At 50.6% G+C, this 20,190-nt stretch overlaps 2 protein-coding genes across 41 annotated transcripts in view; one reads left to right on the top strand and one right to left on the bottom strand.

Annotated features, from left to right (window-relative positions):
• MYH16 (myosin heavy chain 16) overlaps positions 1–3,562 on the bottom strand; it is a 44,724-nt gene extending 41,162 nt beyond the window's left edge. Inside the window, 2 exon segments of the mRNA XM_055090201.1 lie at positions 1,512–1,682; positions 3,317–3,562. Of these exon segments, the coding sequence (XP_054946176.1) occupies positions 1,512–1,682; positions 3,317–3,562 (417 nt within the window).
• The window catches only part of KPNA7 (karyopherin subunit alpha 7), a 128,131-nt gene that overhangs the window by 51,208 nt on the left and 56,733 nt on the right, over positions 1–20,190 (top strand). For 18 of the 40 annotated variants that reach the window (XM_055090178.1, XM_055090177.1, XM_055090183.1 and 15 more), the window contains 4 exons: positions 181–380; positions 5,563–8,334; positions 8,792–9,415; positions 18,198–18,245. In XM_055090178.1, the coding sequence (XP_054946153.1) occupies positions 9,409–9,415; positions 18,198–18,245 (55 nt within the window). In that variant the 5' untranslated portion in view covers positions 181–380; positions 5,563–8,334; positions 8,792–9,408. The other 22 variants (XR_008619183.1, XR_008619182.1, XM_055090193.1 and 19 more) reach the window with 16 other exon arrangements.

Below are 20,190 nucleotides of genomic sequence, written 5' to 3'. Positions count from 1 at the left end.
CGACCTTTTAGACTTGAAAGAGGCTAGAATTCATCAGGTCCAAGAGAAGGGAAGGCCGACATCTCTGAGGGGGCTACATAGCTCCCCAAATGCTAATCCCACCCAAATAGTGGTGCCAGGCAGGCTTGGCTCTCAGAAAAATGGTGACATCATCAATGACACCTGTCTTCTCTTCTAAAGCAGACTCCTGGAAGAAGGCAACGCTTGATCCCAAAGCTCAAGCATGAGAGCGTTTCAGGCTCTGTGACAGCTGGACAGGCAGTCCACTGCCTGTTTTGGAGACTTTTCCAGGGAGGTAAGGCTGTCCCCTATTGAAGACCCCTGGCTGCCTGGATGATAGCTTCTCTATGACAGGCCTGAGCGTGAACCTCAGAGACAAGGTATGTTCTTTCTTTATTTTTTAACTTTTTACTTTGAAAGAATTTCAGGCTTGCAAAAATGGTGCAAAGCATTCCCGTATATCCTTCATCCAACTTCTCCAAATGTTACCATAACCTCTGTACATAATGATGAAAACTAAGAAATCAAACTAAGAAATCAAAGTCTGTTCAGACTTTGTTCAAATTTTGTCATCTGTCTTGTTAATGTCCTTTTCCTATCCCTTTTCTGCATTTAATCAAACAGTATATATTATTTTTTCTTTTTTTTTTAATTTTTTTTTTTTGTGGTATGCGGGCCTCCCTCTGTTATGGCCTCTCCCGTTGCGGAGCACAGGCTCCGGACGCGCAGGCTCAGCGGCCATGGCTCACGGGCCCAGCCGCTCCGCGGCATGTGGGATCCTCCCGGACCGGGGCGCGAACCCGGTTCCCCTGCATCGGCAGGCGGACGCGCAACCACCGCGCCACCAGGGAAGCCCCCTAAAATTTTTAAAAAAGATTTATTTCATTGAAGTGTAGTTGATTTACAATTTTGTGTTAATTTCTGCTGTACAGCAAAGTGATTCAGTTATACATAAATATATACATTCTTTTTCATATTCTTTTCCATTATGGTTTATCACAAGATATTGAAGATAGTTCTCTGTGTTATACAGTAGGACCTTGTTGTTTATCCATTATATATATAATAATTTGCATTTGCTAATCCTATATATTCCTGAATGAGGCCATTTGTTAAAACATTCCCTATGGTGTGATTACAGGGGAGGCTATTAGATGGCCTTGGTTAAAACCCAACTCTGACACTCATAGGATGGATGACCTTGGATAGGTGACTTCCTTTTTCTGTGCCTCAATGTTCCCATCTGTGAAATGGTTATAATAAATTCCTCCCCACCATTGGTAGCTTGTGATGATCCAATGAGTGAAGGCATAAAACAGCAGAACTAACAGTGGCCATTGCAGTGGCTGCTGTACCCATTTTGCAGAGAGGAAGCTTGAGGTCAGATAAACTGAGGTCATCAGCCATGTTGCTGACTCCCCCGAAACCACAGGCCCCGGTGAAATCCCTTCCTGAGATGTGCCCCAGGGTCCCGACCTCTCTCCAAGCCCCTCCTTTGCGAAGTGTGGTACCTTTTCCAGGAGGTCGATGCAGGCCTGCAGGTCAAGGCCAAAGTCGATGAAGACCCATTCGATGCCCTCCTTTTTATACTCCTCCTGCTCCAGCACGAACATGTGGTGGTTGAAGAACTGCTGCAACTTCTCGTTGGTGAAATTAATGCACAGCTGTTCAAAGCTGTTGAACTGCGGTAGGAAGACAGAAAGAGGTGCATTAGCCCGGAAGCAGACACAGCCTCTCCCGGGACGGAGAGCTGGTCCACAAGCAGAGCTAAAGCTTGCCGAGGGCTGACCAGTGTCTGGCATTTCCCCGGATGCACCCACCACCCGGTCAGTGCTCCCACTGGCCCTGCGAGAAGCCCCTCTCAGCTGCCCTCCCCTGCAAAGGCACTGAGCCCGGGCCACCCAGTGCTGCGGCCAGCACCCGAAGCTCAGACTCTGGCCCCGTGTGGTTAACGCACGTCAACGTGGGAAGAACCGTTTTACTTCTAGAGATGGATCGTCTGAGATGCTTTATGGGTCTGACCTCCTGTGTGCCTTTAGACGGTTCTCTCTCTCTCTGGTTTTTCTCATCCTCCTCTGGAGGATGAAGCTGTTTGAGGGGTTTATAAGCCTTTTTATTTTTTTTAAACCAGAGACTGCTCTCTCTGAATGAAACCCCGTGCTGAAGCCTCATATGAAAAACAGGTCAAAGGAGAGGTGCCACTGTCATCTCAGAGCAGCCTGCATGGAGCGCGTACATGTGTCAGACCCTGGCTAAGCTGCATCTGCTCAAAACCCTTACACGGCAAGAATGATCAGTGTCCTCATCAAAGGTGGGGACACGGAGGCACACAGCTTGGAAGCGGAGGAGCCGGGATTCCAGCCCCATTTGTCTATTGCACCTGCCCTGCTGTTGACACAGGTGTCCTCCTCACTCCCTGGCCTCACCCTGCTGGCCATCAGCGGCTGCCCAGGAGTCCAGGCAGCGTGGTTTGGAAACTCTCTCTAAGGTTCTTTCCACCTATGGAATTAAATGATTCTACTGTAGACAGCAGCCACATTAGCCTTTTAGAGCCTGAGAGAAATTGGGCTAAACTATTTTTTTTTAACCCATCTGTGGCTAGTAGAAATCTTAGAATAATAGGCCAGTGGAGCTGAAATGGACCTTAGAGGTCATCTCTTCCAGCCTGCTCATTTTAGAGTTGAGACAACTGAGACTCAGAGAGGGATCACCACTGTCCGAAGGCCACACAGCTAGTTGGTGGCCAGCCGGAGTCCAGAACCAGGTCTCCCGACTCCTAATCATGCTGCCTCCAATTACGTAGGTAAAATCTTCCTGACCCACGGCACTTGTCTTATGATGAGACCTGAGCCTCATTTTTGTGGGCAAGAGGTGGGAGCCACCAGTAGTGTGCTGATAAATCAGCTCTCTCTCTCTCTCTCTCTCTGTCAAAAAAAAAAAAACCAAAAAACCTGATTTGTAGTGTTGGCTGATCTCCATCCATGGTGTAAATACACCTCGGACATGTGTCAAAAGGATGGCAACTGGTCACAGAGTTCTTGAAAATTCACCAGTCAGTTCTGGTGAGCCAGTACAGGCTGGATCCAGCCAGCACGGCGCTCATTCTATCTGTTATGTTCTCCCCGTTCTTTGTGACTTGGCACCGTACAAATGAAGATGGAACTTTCCGGAGGCCAGAAGTCAGAGAGCCAGGAGCAGACTGAGATCGGCCGGCCCCAGGTCCAAGGTGAGAAACGAGAGGACCTTGGTGAAAAGTCGCTTATCAAAGGAGGGTGGCCCCCACCAAAGCAGAGACGGAATGCAAGGCCAGACACACCTCAAAGATCTCGAAGCCGGCAATGTCCAGCACCCCGACGAAGAACTGCCTTTGCATCTTGGTGTCTAAGGTCTTGTTGATCCTGACCACCAGCCACTTGAACATCTTGTCATAGATGGCCTTGCCCAGGGCCCCGATGGAGTTCTGGCACTGTTCCATGTTCTGGCCCTTCTGCACGAACTCGTTGCCTACTTTGACCCGGGGCCTGGTGATGCCCTTCTGGAGCTCCCCAGAATTGAGACCCATGAGATGGGCGACTTTGTCGGCCACTGAGTAGGGATGGAAGAAGCAGGTGAGTGAAAGAAAGACGGTGCCGTGCCCCAGAGAACCCCAGCACTGTCTATCGTGTTGAGAGAAGGGGTCGGGGGGAGGGGAAGGAGACCCCCATGTCGCCAACAAGAAAACAGAGGTCTGAAGCTGTGCCATAGATATACCGTGGAATGCTATGCAGCCATAAAAAGAACAAAATTTTGGCAGCTGCAGCAACATGGCTGGACTTGGAGATCATTGTGGTAGGTACGGTAAGTCAGACAGATAAAGACAAGTACTGTATGATATCACTTATATGTGGAATCTAAAAAATACAACAAACTAGTGAATATAACCAAAAATAAGCAGAATCATAGATATAGAGAACAAACTAGTGGCTACCAGTGGGGAGAGGGAAGGCGGGGAGGGGAAAGATAGGGGTAGGGGAGTAAGAGGTACAAACTATTAGGTATAAAATAAGCTACAAGGGTATATTGTACAACACAGAGTATAGCCAATATTTTATAATAACTATAAATGGAGTATAACCTGTAAAAATTGTGAAGCACTATATTGTACACCTGTCACTTATATAATATTATACATCAACTATACTTCAATTAAAACAATTTAAGAATGAGGGAAAAAAAAAGAAAACAGAGGTCCGATATGGTTTCCACGCTTGCTCGAGGTGAAGGGGCAAAGCAACATAGAAGCCAAAATTATGTCTCCGACCCTGTCGTGCCTTCCCAAGGATCTTGATGTCTGGATATCAAAGGAACATTCTCGGTTTACAGCGTGTCTCTGAAATGGGCAGGAAGCCCTAGAGAGCCCCGAGCCCTTACCCCCGCCAGCTGCTTCCTCCCTGCACGGCCCCCGCCCCACGCCTACCCTCCGTGGTGTGCACTTCAGCCTGCTCCTCTCTGGGCTTCTGCTTGAACTTCATGTTGCCAAAGTGCAGGATGCCCCCAGTCAGCTTATACACGCCGATCTTCTCCTCGGAGCTGAAGCCCAGCACGTCAAAGGCTACCTGCAAAGCCACAGGGAGAAGAAAACCAGGAAACTCCTGGCTCCCTGTTCCACAGAGTGGAGCCACCGTGGGGTGGCACCTATGGGCTGCTGTGGCACGCTGTGGGCTCTGGAGGTCAGACACACCCTGACCAGAGAGAGAGAGGACTGTTTCCTTCCAAGGAGTCCAGACCAGATGCTCCATGAGATAGTCGTTGTATTTATTTAACCTCTCTGGCCTCAGTTTAGTCTTCTGCAAAATGGGTGGTAGTAGGTGGTCATAAGGATAAACCAGAATGATGTGTAAATGTTTAGTCCTGTGCTTGACACATAATAATAACCAGGAAGTAGTGTTATTCTTCCCATCATTATTACTGTTGAGGCTCCTTGCTAGGTACCAGGAGAAGGGGAAGGCAAAGGTGCATCAGGAATCAATTCGGCTGTCAGGGAGGAGAGAGTACACAATATTCCTAACAGAATTCTCAGGTGCTCCGTGTCACAAAGAAGGAGAGAGAGGGTGCCGTGGGACTAGAGGGTCACACCTAGCTGGGCTGGGGAGGAGGAAAAGCCACCTGGAGTAGTCGGCCCCGTTAAGTCCCTATCGTATTCCAGTTCAACTCTGCAAGGAGAAACTGCTTGCTACGACAGCCTTGGGAAAAACGCCAGCTGCAGCCCCAGAAATCTCCATGGGAGAATCCAGGCTGCTGCCTGGTGGCTCTGAGTGTCCCCCCACCCATCCCCGACCCACCCAGTACTGGTGGAAGTGCCTGCGGGGCCCCAGAGTTTCCACGTCTTCCACCAGCCACGCTGAGTACTCACGTCTGTGACCTGCAGCTCCTCCCCGTCGTCCATGTTATCCACCGTGGTGACGCCCTGGCTCACCCAGAAGTACTGCTTAGGGTTGGGGACCAGCAGCAGACTCTCTGCCAGGAGCAGGAAAGCAGGTTAGCAGCTCGGTGACACGTGGCTTTCTTCTTCTTCATTTTTAGCCCATATCTCTACGTGCCTCCCATGCGCCAGGCATGATGGTGTCAGCATGAGGGTTACAGGGCTGAATACGACGTGGTCCCTGCCCTCTGGGATCACCCAGAGTCATGGAGGGACTTGAACAGGGCATATGAAGAACTTTAGAGTGGCAAGAGGGTCTGTGGAACTTGGTTGTGCCCTTTGTCACTTGGCCCGGTACCTGGCACCTAGTAGGCAACCAGTAGATATTTCTGGAATAAACGAGGGCATATCTTTCTCCTTTCTCTCTCCTGTAAAGAGCAGGTCGCACTCAAGGGCAGAAGGTAACAGGACAATTGCAGCAGGCAATAATAATCACTTGCATATAATATGCATGGGATGTTGTCACTTTTACAAAGAAATATGCTCACTTCTATTTTTCTTCAAATATGTGCCCCTCTTGGTCTGTGTTTGTTTTCTCACTCTTGGAAGAGACATGGACGCAAGAAATATTTTCCTTTCCCTTCCTCTCTACTGTTGAGGAAAACTACAGCCCAGGAAGGAAGATAAATGGTGCCTGCCACTCTGCTCTAGTGTCAGAAAGGCAATAGAGCTCGGTGGGGAGTGTGGTAAACAGGAGAGCCTGAGCTCCATCCAAAGGGTCCACCGCCACTCAACTGCCCTGATCAGTGCTACATGGGAGGGCAGGCCCATGGCTACCAGATCTTCTGCTATTCCAGAGAAACCAGGAAATAGGGTTTTTAATGTGAAGCTTTCCAATTTCAAAATGGCACATATTAATTAAAAAGTACACTGTGTCCAACACAAATAAATAAAACACACCTGTGGGTGGGGGATGATACTCAATGCCTTAGTCTCTGGCTGGGTTAGGAGGTGTGTATGTGGAAGATTGGGTCTTCATCCCTCTCTGGACCTTAGATCCTGAGCAGGTCTGCCATGGACAGTTGAGCAGGTTGTTGCTTGCACAAGGGCATCAAGCTGAGGGGGTGAGTGCAGTGTGCTTGACAAGCTGCGTACTCAGTGGGCTACGTCCACTCAGAGGGGAGCCTGTCACGTGCAGTCGTCCTGGGCTGACATCTCTGCTGCTGTCCGAGGAAGACATGGGGGGTCTAAAGCCCTATATCCCAGGTCCATGTCTCAGCCATGAGTTGCAGGCATCTCAAGGCCCCATCTGTGAAATGGGCCAACAATAGTGTGAAGCCTCATAGGCTGTTGTGAAGATGGACGTGTGTAGAACTTTGAGAAACTTCCCTGTAACCTCTTCACATAACTCTAAACTAAAGGGATTCATGTAGAACTGCAGGTATGACACCAAACCCTCCATACGTGGGAATTCTTTCGTTATTGAAGATAGAGGAAAAGCGAGTTAAGGGACAGTCAGACAGACATAAAGATCTTTACCGACAAGCTCAGGCTTCTTGTTAGAGAGAATCTGGTAGAAAATGTGGTAGCCCCTCTCAGCTGATTGCTGTGAGATGACACGAGATTTCTCTAAGAGATCTGGAAAAGAATAAGCAGACATGCCCATGAGTTCAGCCCATTCTCCTGGAGTGCAGGGCTCCATGGAAAGCAGGGCTCCCCTCCCCATAAAGCCCAGTGCCATGGCCAGTCATGGGGCCACTCTTCTTCTGCCCCAGACCCACGGCCCGGGCGGGGGGCTGGCTCCTGATGGGGGGGACCCGGGCGCAGGGCCGGCCTCCTGGGTGTGGCAGGCTGTGTTCAGAAGGACCCCACACTTGAGGCCCCTCCGCTGCTGTTTTGAAATTCTTAACACTTTTTGAACAGGGAGCCCCGCGCTTTCATTGTGCGCTGCACCCCATGCATTGTGGGGTGCAGCTGGTTCCCGGCCCCAAGAACCCTCCAAAAGCGGCCCGACTCACAGCTCTCGATGTCAGCTCCGGCCAGCTTGCCTGTAGTTCCGAAGTGGATCCGGATGAACTTGCCCTGAGCAGGGAGGAGAGGGGAGGGTCGTGAGGGGGTATGTGTGTAGCTCTAGACTAACCTGCGACCCAGGTTTGGCCGCCCCGCCCCGCAATTTCTAAGGGCACTGCAGGAAGGTAACCGGGCCAGAGGCGGCTGTATGTGGAGTTGTGGGTTTCCCACTCGGATAGGCAGAGAAGGAGGGTCTTGGAGCTAAATCTAGGGTCTGGGGGTAGCCTGCAGCTTTGGGACCTTGTGAGGCAGACGAGTGCCCCACAGGAGGGGCTGGGGCCCTTTGGAATTCGGCTTTGAGGCAGCAGTGGTGGGAGTTTGGCCAGCCACGTAGAGGGGGCGCTGTACCACGTCTCCTTATGGAGAGACACCACATCCCTCTCCCTGACCTCTGGCAGAGCCACTGTCCTGGAAATAGGACTCTCTGTATCTCCACCACCTTTGCCCTCACCTCTACTCACCTGCTCCCACCTCCTCCCTGCCCAGCCCTGTTTCCCCAGGCAGTGAGAGGCCCCAGCCGGAGGTGGGGGTTCAGCAGGGAAAGGCAGGGCGCTACAGAGCTCCTTCTATGACCCCAGCTCCCACCAGAACAGCTTCAGAATCCCCCAGGGCCCTGGGGATAGCGCCTCTCCTACATCTCTCCAGCCATGGTCCCCCTGGTCGGGGGCGGGACGTTGTCAGCTTCCAGCCACTGCAAATCTCTGGCTCTCCTGTTTTAATTTCTCAGCCCCTCCATCACTGTGTACCCACATCTCTGCATTCAGGCACCTGGATTTCAATACTGAACTGGGCTCTGGTTGATATAGACCCTGACGGATAAAAATCTCTGGGAAGGAGATGCCATGACTTCACTCATCCCATTGGTGAGTTTCAATCAGCCCTGATCTCCTTCCTTGGAATGGGGTGATAATGCCTGTCCTGCCACCCCCAGGGCCACCACTGCCGCTGTCACACTTACGAAACGGGAGGAGTTGTTGTTTCTGGTGGTCTTGGCGTTCCCGAATGCCTCCAGCACAGGGTTTGCCTGGATGATTTGATCCTCCAGGGATCCCTGACCCAGAGAGAAACACAAGGTGGGGTGGCCTGTCGGCTGCTGCCTGGGGACCCAGGGCTTTCAAATGACAGTGGCGTATGTGCCAGGAACCCAGGAGGGGCACAGCCTTGGGGAGGCAGGGAGAGCGGGACTAGAGGGGACCTGGGAGGAGGGCCACCGCCTAAGTAAGGACTGTCCCCCTGCAGACCCTGACATTGGAGGGCCCCTGCCAGATGAGAGGCTTTGACTCTTAGCTGCTGTTTCTTCCTTTTGCTCTTGGTGGAGAGATTCCTATGTGAACCTGAAAACCCTTCGCCGGGCATCCCTGGTCTTCCACCGAAGTCTTCCTTTCCTCTTTGTCAGCTTTTTACAGCTGCCGCTGGCCCAGCTAGCGCCCCCTGCGCTCTGGGGCTGCCAGGGCCTGCAGAAGCAGCTTAACCAGGAGCTGGCGTTCCCCTTTCTACCCTGCTGAGCACAAGGGGCTCTAGCATTGGCACTTCTGGGGGCAGACGTGGCCTGGGGTATCAGAGTCCATCCAGTGGGTCAGATCCGGGACTGCAGCCACCTTCTCCCTGTGGGTCCCCACCCAAGTCGCTTCCCTCTAAGCCTTCGTCTCCTCATCTGTAAAGCGGCCCTAACCCAGAGAGCAGCTGTGAGGGTCACACGGGCTCTGCTGTGTGTACCCAAAGACGGGGAGGGCTGGGGATGAGAGGCCCCGAGTGTGCCCAGTCGGCCCTACCTTCCCATCCAAGGACTGTTTGCCAGTTCCTCCGATGCTGGCAAAGTACTGGATGACCTTCTTCGTGTTCTCAGTCTTGCCTGCACCAGATTCTCCGCTGCAGGTGGAAAACGGGAGCAGACGAGTTAAGGACAAAGAGGGGATTGGCCGCAGAGAAGCAGAGCGATGAAAGGTACAGGCTGGGCATCATCACATCTCACCCATCAGGGACAGACAGGGTGGGGCAGGAGGGGACTTGGGGACACGGAGCCCCCCCCCTCGGTTTAGCAGATGCAGCCTTAGTTATCCCCGCTAAGCCCACTAGCTCCCTGCCTGCAGATTTCCATACAAAGTCCCGCCAATTAATTCTAAGAAGGCTTAATGACATGTGTAAGACACAAACCTAATTATATGTCTATAGACTGAGAGGCAGGAGGGACACTTACGTGATTAGCATAGACTGATTTTCACGCTCTGTAGGGAGGGAACCGTCAACAGGAAGATGTAATTAGAAAACACTTGACATTTGGCATCACCCTAACCACACCGTCTGCATCTCCCTGCATCCCACCCGGCTTGGAGAATGGCTGCAGTGGCCCGCGGACCCCGAAGACCTAGGATCCCATGGGGTCTGAGGCTACACGCCTGCCTCTGCAGCCCACATCCTTGCAGAAGGGGCCAAAAATTTACCAGCCACTCTGTTTCTATAAGCACCGTCCCATGAAGCTGCCTAGTCGTAAGCAACATAAAGAGAAATGGTAATAAAAATCACGTTGTACTGTATGGTGAAGATTGCACAGGGAATGGTTAAGGGTCGACTTGAGTTCTGGACATTATTTAGCTTGGCATCCCATGTTTTTGTGACGCTTAAATGAGATGGGGCGTGAGGTAGGGCAGGTACTTAGCAAGTGCACTCACCGAGCAATATAAAAAAAAATCTTCAATGGGTGACGAGGGGTCAGGTTTGGGATTGGGTAGCACATGGGTCTAATACCTCTGGAGCCCCAATGGCAAAGGGACTTTTCTTGCCCTGCCATGACAGCCCCAGCGGACCCCGTTGCACGCACCCATGAGCATGTCGTGGTAGGCGATGTCCGAAATGGAGAAGAGGTGGGGCGGCATCTCTGTACGCTTCTTGCCTTTGTACATGTTGGCCACGCGGGCCTCGTAGATGGGCAGCCATCGGTAGGGGTTGACTGTCACGCAGAACAAGCCTGAGTAGGTCTGGCGGGAGAGAAGGAAGATGGTTAGCTGGCCCTCCCTCCTGATGCCCTTTTCCCTCCATATCCCGGCCCATCACCGAGCATCCTGCCTGGATCATCCTGTCAACCTAGAGGGGTACAGTGATGTTCCCTCTGGGGGCAAAATCTATGTCTGAGTCTTTATTCAGTACACAAAACCAGCCTTCTCTTTAACATACATCTGTTTCATTTTCTTTTGGCTTAATTATCTGAATCCGTAACACAGTCATTTGTATGGATAAATACGCAGCATAAAGTCCTCCAGCTTCTCAGCGCCCGCCCCCGCCTCCCGCAGGGAAGCTCTGCGTTGGTTTCTAATACCCCTTTCCACGGTTTCTGACGCACATATACAAACAAATCCAGAGACACGTTCGAATCCCCTCACCTTGTTTTTAAAACAAGCAATAGTATTCTATCATACTGATTTATTTTTATTTTTTAATTAAAAAGTTTTCTGAAGTATAGTTAATTTACAATGTTGTGTTAATTTCTGCTGTACTGCAAAGTGATTCAGTTATACGTATATATGTATTCTTTTTCATATTCTTTTCCATTATGGTTTACCACAGGATATTGAATATAGTTCCCTGTGCTCTACAGTAGGACCTTGTTGTTTATCCATCCTATGTATAATAATTTGCACCTGCTAATCCCAAACTCCCAATCCTTCCCTCCCCCACCCCTCTCCCCCTTGGCAACCACAAGTCTGTTCTCTTTGTGAATCTGTTTCTGTTTCATAGATATGTTCATTTGTGTCGTATTTTAGGTTCCACATGTAAGTGATATATGATACTGTTTTATATCTTGCTTTTTCCACTTACTATACGGGGGAGATTTTCCATGAGAGTTCATGGAGTCCTTACTATGTAGACACAATCCAACTGGTGGACAACTGGGTTTGATCTACTCTTAAGAAGAGACACCACCTTCTCTTTTCACCCCATGGCAATTTTTTAAGGAAATCATCCCAGTTTTTAAAAATCAGAGAAACCGATGAGGTAGTAAAAGAAATTATTTGAGGGCAGGAAATGGCCAAATCCATGGGTCCCAAACTTCTCCTGCTGGACACTCACATTGACCTCTGGTGCCCCCTCTTTTCACGTAAACTTTAATAAAACTTTCCATTTGGGTCCAAGTGGGGATACACCCCCACCCCCAGTTTCTCCTTAGCAGAGCTGCAATATATTGCGTTTTTAAAGGGAACCTCATTAAATAGAAAGCGATCCAAAGAAAGGGGAACAAAGAGAAGAGGAAGAGAAGCCACGTAAAGACTTGAGAGGATGAGGCGCTGTGGGACCCAGCCACTGAGTCACTCCTTCCCTCCAGCCCTGTCTGCAGGGTGGGGTGGGGCAGATAGTGGACCAGAAGCTAGTTCTGTCCCTATTTGGGTCAGAATGTAAAAGAGAGGTCCCCCGCCACCCTTGCAGGAGGGACACGAGAGGACAGCAGTCGGGGCCTTGGAACTGTCCTGCCTGCCCCAGTTTTTCAATCAGTGGTTCAACTGAGGTGTTTGGATTTAAGAGGAGACTCCTGCCCTGGTCCCTCAGGCCACACTCCACAGAGCCTGCAGCCCCTTAGCCCAAAGACATGATGTGGCCACCCACAGGAGCGAGGGCTCAGCTGCACGGGGGCCCTGAGTAAGCACCACCCCTGAGCTTGGCCATTGAGCCCACACGGACATTCTCAGCCAAAGCTCCAGGCTCAGCCAGGGGCAGATGTGGCTCTTCCAAGGCTGAGGTTCAGTGATGCCCCACTAGCCTCCAGGCCCAGCAAATATCCCCAAGAACTTTCCAGAGATCCTGCAGCACTGCATGGGCCTAGGGTACTGCTGAGGGTCTGAATCTGGAACTAAAGTAGTATTGAGGAGGACAAGGGGAGGAAGCATGTGGCGGTTCTCTTGGCTGTCACCAAAACCCAGAAGAGGAAATCCCCAGCGGCCTCTGACCGTGAAGTCAGGCCCCAGCTCACCTAGTCCTACCGATAGCCTCTTTCCCTTGTAGTAAAGACATCTAGAGAGGCAAACACCAAAACTTCCTTATATCCCATTTTGAGTTTAGCCACCAGCACCTTCGGGAAGTCTTAGGATTTCCGAAATGGTCAGGGGTCTGATGGTAACCCGCTTTGCTCATCCTAGCACAGGGCTCAGTGTTTGTTGAATGACTGAATGGTTGGATGGAATTGGCTAGAAGGAAAGGAGAAAGGAGGGATGGAGGAAGGAAGGAAAGGAGAGATGAATGGATGGACGGAGGGTGGATGGACAGACAGGGAAGGACGTCTGCTGAGGCCACATGAAGTCACTAGGGGGGAAATCATGTTTTGATTGGAGAGTTTGCAAGGGTGGGGTCCGGAGGAAGACTTCTGGACGACAGCCTCCGCAAAGGGCGTGTCAGCTGCGCATGGAGATCGTAGCATCCCTGAGATGCCAAAGCCTTGGGGTGGAAATTCTAACACGTCAAAAACGTGGTCCGTCTGCCCTTGCCCCAGACATAATGTGTATGGGTTGCTGGGGAGGGTAGAGTAGCTGCCCCCTCCCCTTCCTCCCCACGCCCAGCCCTGGCACTCACATAGATCCTCATGTTGACGTAGCGTTGGCGTAGGCTGTCCAGGACGCTGGCCTCGTTCAGGAAGGTCATGTTGGCCATGTCGCTGACTTGGTAGAATTTGGGTGGGTTCATCTGCTGGATATCATCCTTCTTCATGGTGAGCATCTGGGGGGTCAAGACACAGCAGCACATGCATTAAGACATGGTACTGTCACAGCTACAGTGGCGTCGGCCACAGGGTACCGCCCACTCTCTGGTGTCCTGCAAAAAGCTGGAATCAGTGGCTCCACCTCCTGGTCCAGCCATGTCTCATTGACTTGGGATGAGGAAGAACTTCCAAGGCCATATGAGCCCTAACTGCCTCCGCTCTGAAGTAGGGATGGCAGTGGCTTCCTTGGCTGGTTGCTGGGAGAACTACATGAACTTAAGTTGCATCAAGTAAAAAGTCCTTGAAGTTCCTTCCCTACGTTCAGAGCACCTCCGACCTGTGTTTCTCTTCCAGCCAAGTCCATTCTGGTAGCTGATCAGAACTTGCTCACTGATCCCAGGGACGCTTTGCAGAGATGTGACTCTTGGCTGTCTGCCTGGAGAATTAGTGGTGGTTTCTAAATAGCAATGAACTTTTCCATTAAAAATAAAAAAGACATTCTCCTGCTCTCACCAAACCACCTTGAAGGATAAAATTGAAAGCAAGCAAACAAGACCAAAAAAAAAAAAAAAAAAAAAAAGACAACAATGATGAGAAGTAGATGTTTTAGGGTGAAAATAATATAGCATTAAGAGTCTGGGGCTTCCCTGGGGGCGCAGTGGTTAAGAACCCGCCTGCCGATGCAGGGGACACGGGTTCGAGCCCTGGTCCGGGAAGATCCCACATGCCGCGGAGCAGCTAAGCCCGTGCGCCACAACTACTGAGCCCGCGCTCTAGAGCCCGTGAGCCACAACTACTGAAGCCCACGTGCCACAACTACTGAAGCCCACGCGCCTAGAGCCTGTGCTCCGCAACAGGAGAGGCCACTGCAATGTGAGGCCTGCGCACCGCAACGAAGAGCAGCCCCCGCTCGCCGCAACTAGAGAAAAGCCCGCGGGCAGCAACGAGGACCCGACGCAGCCAAAAATAAATCAATAAAAATAAATAAATTAAAAAAAAAAAAAGACTTTGCCTAAAAAAAAAAAAAAAATAGAGTCTGGAGCTCCTGTGCACAGCAGGCAAATCCCATCTCCCCGCTCTGCACCCCAATTTTTCCTCTGTAAATGAAAACTCATGCCAGCTCTTAAATGGCAGTGTCTGGGTCTGAAGCTCAAGACATGTGATCCAGAAAACAAATATCTTTCAGCTGCCTGAAGCCTGAGATGTGAGGCTTAAACACCTACTGGGATTTCTGGGACTTTTAATAATTTATGAGTCCAACAGGCAGATAATTTGGAATCTTGACAGTTCTGGAAAATCCACCCAGTAATGGTCACCACACCCCTAGTAGGTCAGGCTAGGTTTCATTCAGAGTCCATTTCTGGTAGTTGCTGATCTCTGGTCCTCGCCCACAGGCAAACTCTTCTCTTACAGCCCCAGCAGAGAAATGGAAGCCTGTGGCTTTATCGCAGGAGCCAGGCGAGTTGGTCTTTTCTGTCCCAAACCCGGCTGGATGGCCTGTCTACCGCAGATGCTCACAGAAGTTGTGTTGTCCTTAAATTGCGCCCAAACTGGGGCCTCTGGGGCTCCACTCTCATCATCCATCATTCCTGGCAACACTGCAGTGCCCTGCGTTTCTGAAAAGGATGTCTCTCCTGAGAGTTAAGCTTGACTTTCATGTTCAAACCCACTTTACCACAGCTGTAGCCTCATCTTTCTGTGACCACGCCCCTCAAAGGGAGGGGAGGGACACAGTAAAGCTTAGACGTTGCAAGTTCTGATCATGGAACGTCTCTGTTCTTTTATTTGTGAAATTAACCAAGGATTGACTTCACACTCCCCGGATGCAGCCCAACCATGGAAGATGAGGTGGTGCTGTAGAGGGGTCATGGGCATTGGAGCCAGATACAGCAAGCTTTGAATCTGAGTTCATCACTTTCTGTCTTTGTGACTGTAGGCAAATTACCTAAAATCTCTGTGATCCTCTGCAGAATAGGGTCCATACATCCTACTATATCAAGTTATTGAAAGGGTTAAGCAAAAGGTCTAGCGCTTCCCCAGGAGTCTGCCCCAGGGGAGGGGTTTCAGGAACCAAAATTTCTATCCGCTCTCTCAAGTCATGCCTCGTAGCTGAACACTGTGGACCAGCAGAGAGTGGTGTGCTAGTAAACCAGCTGCATGGGAAAAAAAAAAAAAATCCCTGATTTGTACCATTTGTCAATTCCACCATGGCTGACATCAGGCTGCCAAAGGTTTAACAACCAGTTGCAAAGCCCCCGAATGTTTAGCGTTAGGTCCTTACAAGCAAGGGCATGCCAGCCCCAGCACACCTCCTCCGTGCAGCAAGGGGCTTGGTGTCACCATCTGTAGCTCATGACGCTGGAGAGCTCACTCAGGTCGGCCACGGTGTCCCGGGGCCCTGTCTCGGATTACTCATGCCATCATGGGCACATAGCGCCACTCCTGATGGGTGGGAGGCTCCTCAGTCTTAGAAGATAGATTCCCCATGAAAGGTTTTTGGGGCTTTAAAGATAAGTAACTCTCCTGATAATCTCTCTCACACATGCACTGTTTTAGAGCATACAAAGTACTTTCACGTCCTATCATGTTGGACTCTCTGTTGTAAGAGAGCCAAAGCTCAGAGAGGGAAAGTGTTCTGCTCAGGGCCCCACAGCTTGAGTGTCATTGAGTCTGAACTTGAACCCAGCACGGGGGACTCGGAGGCATCTGCTCTTTTTGCCACCTTACCTCTTGAGCCCGGGGGTCCATCACTCCTAAAGCTCAATTTCATCCTGGGGATTCCCCACCCACCTGGTTGGTGATCGTTTTCACGGTGACCTGGTCGCCCTGTTCGGACTGGATCTCCCCAGAAATGAAACCCTCCTTCTCATCCTTGACCCAGCAAGACCTCTTGATGTCATAGGGCTTGTTCATGGCTTCGATTCTCTCCTTTTCGGAAGGTGTCAGGAAGGGCATTGGGTCCACATCGTCCCCACATTCGCCTCTGGATCCACTGGGCATTGTGGCTTGGCTGAGGGAGGAGCAAGAAGGAACCACGGGTGGGAACCAGGACTTCCCTGGGTGCTGGAGGGGAAAGAGAGGATAGTTTGCCAAGACTGTTGTATGGCCTGGGGCAAATGCCTGGGAGAGACGTGGGGCTGCTTCTCTCATGTCACTTTGAATGTCTTGCTGCTATTAGATCTTAGTAACCAAGAATAAGAAAGAAACTGATAACTCCTCAGAGTTGTGTACCCCTAGCCACCACAAAACACTTCTGCATCTGTAGTCCCATATGCCCCTCACACTAAGGCTGTGAGGTAGGGATCAGGGAGTCCATTTTATGGAGGAGAAGACAAAGGCCAAGAGAGGTTAAAGCATGCACTTTTAACCATGAACTGGGACGAGAAAAGGATTACCACTTGGTTTTCATTTTTCCTTAAGGTCTGAGCAGAGGCCACAAGCCACCGTAGTACCAGCACTGCTGAGGCTTGTCTCCAACAGAAATCTCGGCTATTCTCCTTTCATTGTAGCCGGCATCTCCAAATATATATGACTTACCCTCTTCTCAACTTTGAAGTGATGGTCTCATGAGACCCTCGGTTAGAAGTTGTTATTTAAATCTACTAACAAAAAAGTACACTTTTAATTGCTATATCACAAACTGATTTTGTAATATTTTGATAACTGGATTTTAATACCATTGCTTTCCTTTGTGACCCTACGTAGTTTATTTTATGCATTTAAAAACTCTAATCTGAGCAGAGGTCCACAGGCTTTACCAGATGCTAAGCGAGTCCCTGGTACAGAATAATTGCCCCCGGTTCAATGGTTACCTCTCTTAAGATGAGGCCAGCCTGGGCTCAAGGCTGGACCTCTTGGTTTCCAAATGCAGACAAACCAGGAAGGAGGAGGACTGGGGAATTTCAGTAGCAAAGAGAGAAGCCAGGGGCGTCGCAGTTTGTCTTGGGGGTGAAGAAACTTCTTGGAGGTTTGGGGAGGATGTGGTTCTGAGCCCCATTGTCAGCAGTGCTGTTCTCAAGCCAAGGGTACAGCCTCCACCTTTAAGTAACCCAGCTGGGGATGGAGCGTCTCACGACGGTGCCCCCAGACACCTGCTACACCAAGGTATCCTCAGGGGAGCTCCAGCGTTTCCTGCCAGGGGTCCTGGTGTTTCCAAAAGAGGCTGAGCCAGGACAGGCAAGCGATGGAGGCAAAGCCAGACGCTTTCTCCTCTTCTCATCTCGCTGTGGGGTCCAGCTTAGAGTTCTGACTGGAGCCTGGGTTCCCCAACCCCAAAGCGGGTCCATTTTGCAGAAAATAAGAACGAGAGAAGGGATATGGGTGGGGTTGGGGGGTAGGGGTCCTGTGCCTTCGTGGGCCACTGACCTCTTTGTCCATCTGGTGATGTCTGTGGTCTCACAGGACAAAATTTTAAATTCAGGTAATAAACTGTATAAGATCACCAAGGAAACAAATGACATTGAAATGTAATTAACACAATATTAAACATGCATGATACAGCACTAGGTGTGCTTCCTAATGGCAGGTCTAATAACCACTTTAGTTTTGAAGAAACCGTGAGAATTAACAATCTTTTGACCTCTCTGCAACAATTGTAATATGATATGAAAATATCGGTGACTTCCGTTGCTGACAGTCACAGGTATTGCTAATACGACTGTGTTAAAAAGGGGAGGAAATGATACATTTCAGTTAAGGGTAGTGAACATCACGATGCAATTGTTTTCCCACTGGAGACCCCCCAGCCCAGGGTAGGAACCCTGCCTGATCCCTCCTGAGTCCCGTCTCTGCAGAGCACGCGACTGGGAGTCCTTGGTTTCTGCTGGTAGCTTTGGACAGTATTTGTCCAGCATCCAGGGGACCAGGCTCTCACTCAGCTCTGCCACAAGTCACCGTGGGCAGCTCAGTGGCCTCGTTGTCCCCCTCCCCCTTTCTGGAAGATACGACTGCGCGACACAAACTTCCTTTTGCCATTTGTTGTCCCTAATGACACGAAAGCGTTGCCTTTTTGCGGTCTCATTTTTGTGGTTCTGTTTGACATAGATGGAAGTCACCAGGGACATGAGACCAAAATCCACATGAAAAGAAAATGTGAGTATCAGCAAGGTCAGATTTTTAAAAATGCATTAGGCTTGTCATTAAAACAGAATAACTGCTCCTGTCTCAGGGCTGGGTTCCTTTTTAATTGTCCTAGAGGGGGAGGAAGGGCCAGAAATTCTCCTTTGTTTATTCCAATTAGGCTGCTTGCTTTTTTTTTTTTTTTTTTAATGGTGGTTTTGCCATGAACCACAGGCTAAGGTATGATGGCTGTTGCCCTGGCCTGGTGGCCTGGGGCACAGACCTCTGGGACCAGGCACTGCCTGAGGGCTGTGCAGGCCACTGACACTAGGTCCCACCCCTCTCAGTGGCCACCAGCCTCCTGCTCAATTGTGACCCCACCTTCCAGGGCCCCCTGCATCCAAACCACTCCTGCCCCCTCCCCCTGCCCCCAGACAACTGCTTTTCCAGGCATCTTTGATAACCAAGACCCATTTTTCAAAATCATGAACCACAAAACATAGAAAAAATTCAGCTTGTGGAATGCAAAAGCTACAAGGGTCCTCAGGGGGGAGAGACGCATTACAGAGTGTGGGAAGGGGGTGGTGGGATTGAACCCAGCGTGACTCCAGCATCCCCTCAATCCCCTGGGGGGAGGCGGGTGGTGCAGTGAAGTGGGGTTGATCTGGGTTCAAATCCTGTCTCGCTGTGGAACGAGGCAGCTCTCGCCTGCCCCGTAGATCCAGATCCCTTGGAGCATTGAATGATGTGCCCACTCTGCAGCCCCTCAAGAAATGCCCACCCCCTAGTCCCCTTTGCAAATCTCTCATCATTACATCTCTTTTCCTCTGGAGGCTTCTCCACGGCACCCCCTCCCCGTTTCCCATCTCCCCCAACATCCTCCATGGTACCCACCTGAGACCACACTGGAAGAGACTGGGTGCCCAGCAGACGCTGGCCATTCCCTTTTATACCTGCCCAATCAGGTCTGAGCCAGCAAAACTTAAAAAAGAAAAGAACCTCCCAGGTCTCCAGTGGCTCAGCTGGCCTCACCTTCCAGGGCTTGACTGAACACTCCCGGGTCCCTTCGGGGGGATCAGTGAATGCCCTGATTCTAGGACATTTGCGTTCCTCCCATTGCCCTTGTGGGGAAACTGATGACCTCAGCCCAGGGATGCAGGCTGTGGGCAGAAATAGAACAGCTGGCTAATGAGTTTTCCTCTTAAAGCTGTAACTGCACCGCGGAGGGGTCTGATGATCAAGGAGTAAGGCCCTGGGTGGGCTCATCCGAAGCCCTGGGCATGGATGAGCCTGGATAACAATTGGTTGATGGCTTTGTCCCTTTCAGAAACTCAGGACAGAAATACGAACTTGGACTTCCCTCCCTTGGTGATGGCCGCGGGCCCCCTCCAACCCTCCATGGCACCTTGGTGTGGCGCCAGAGCCCACGGGGCACCTTGGTGTGGTGGCAGCTTTGAGTTCTAAAGCCTTACCTCTAATACTTCCGTGGTTTTCCATGCATTTCATGGCCTTGAGCAAGTCCCTGTCCTCTCTGGGCTTGTCTTTCCCATCTATAAAATGGGATGGACGGATTCTAAGAGTCCTTTGTGCCTTTCTCAAGCTTGGAGATGGCCTCTGGGTCTGGAGGGAGAAACTGCCTGGGGGACTTTCTTCCTGGCATCTGCCATCACCCCATTTCCACCCCCAGGTCCCTAATTCGCTATTTTTTTAATTGATAAAAAAGTAACATAAAACTAACCATTTTAAGTGAATAACTCAGTGGCATTTAGTATATTCACAATGTCATGCAAGTGCCTACCACCTCTATCTAGTTCCAAAACATTTTCATCAGCTCAAAAGGAAACGTACAACCCATTAAACAGTTTCTCCCCCAGCCCTTGGCAATCACCGATCTGCTCTTGGTCTTTTTTTTTTTTTTTTTTTTTTTTGCGGTACACGGGCCTCTCACTGCTGCGGCCTCTCCCGTTGCGGAGCTCAG

Source organism: Physeter macrocephalus, chromosome 14, assembly GCF_002837175.3.
Source record: "Physeter macrocephalus isolate SW-GA chromosome 14, ASM283717v5, whole genome shotgun sequence".
Taxonomy (NCBI): Eukaryota; Metazoa; Chordata; class Mammalia; order Artiodactyla; family Physeteridae; genus Physeter; species Physeter macrocephalus.
Note: the sequence above shows the minus strand (reverse complement) of the source record. Positions and strands in the feature narration are given on the sequence as shown.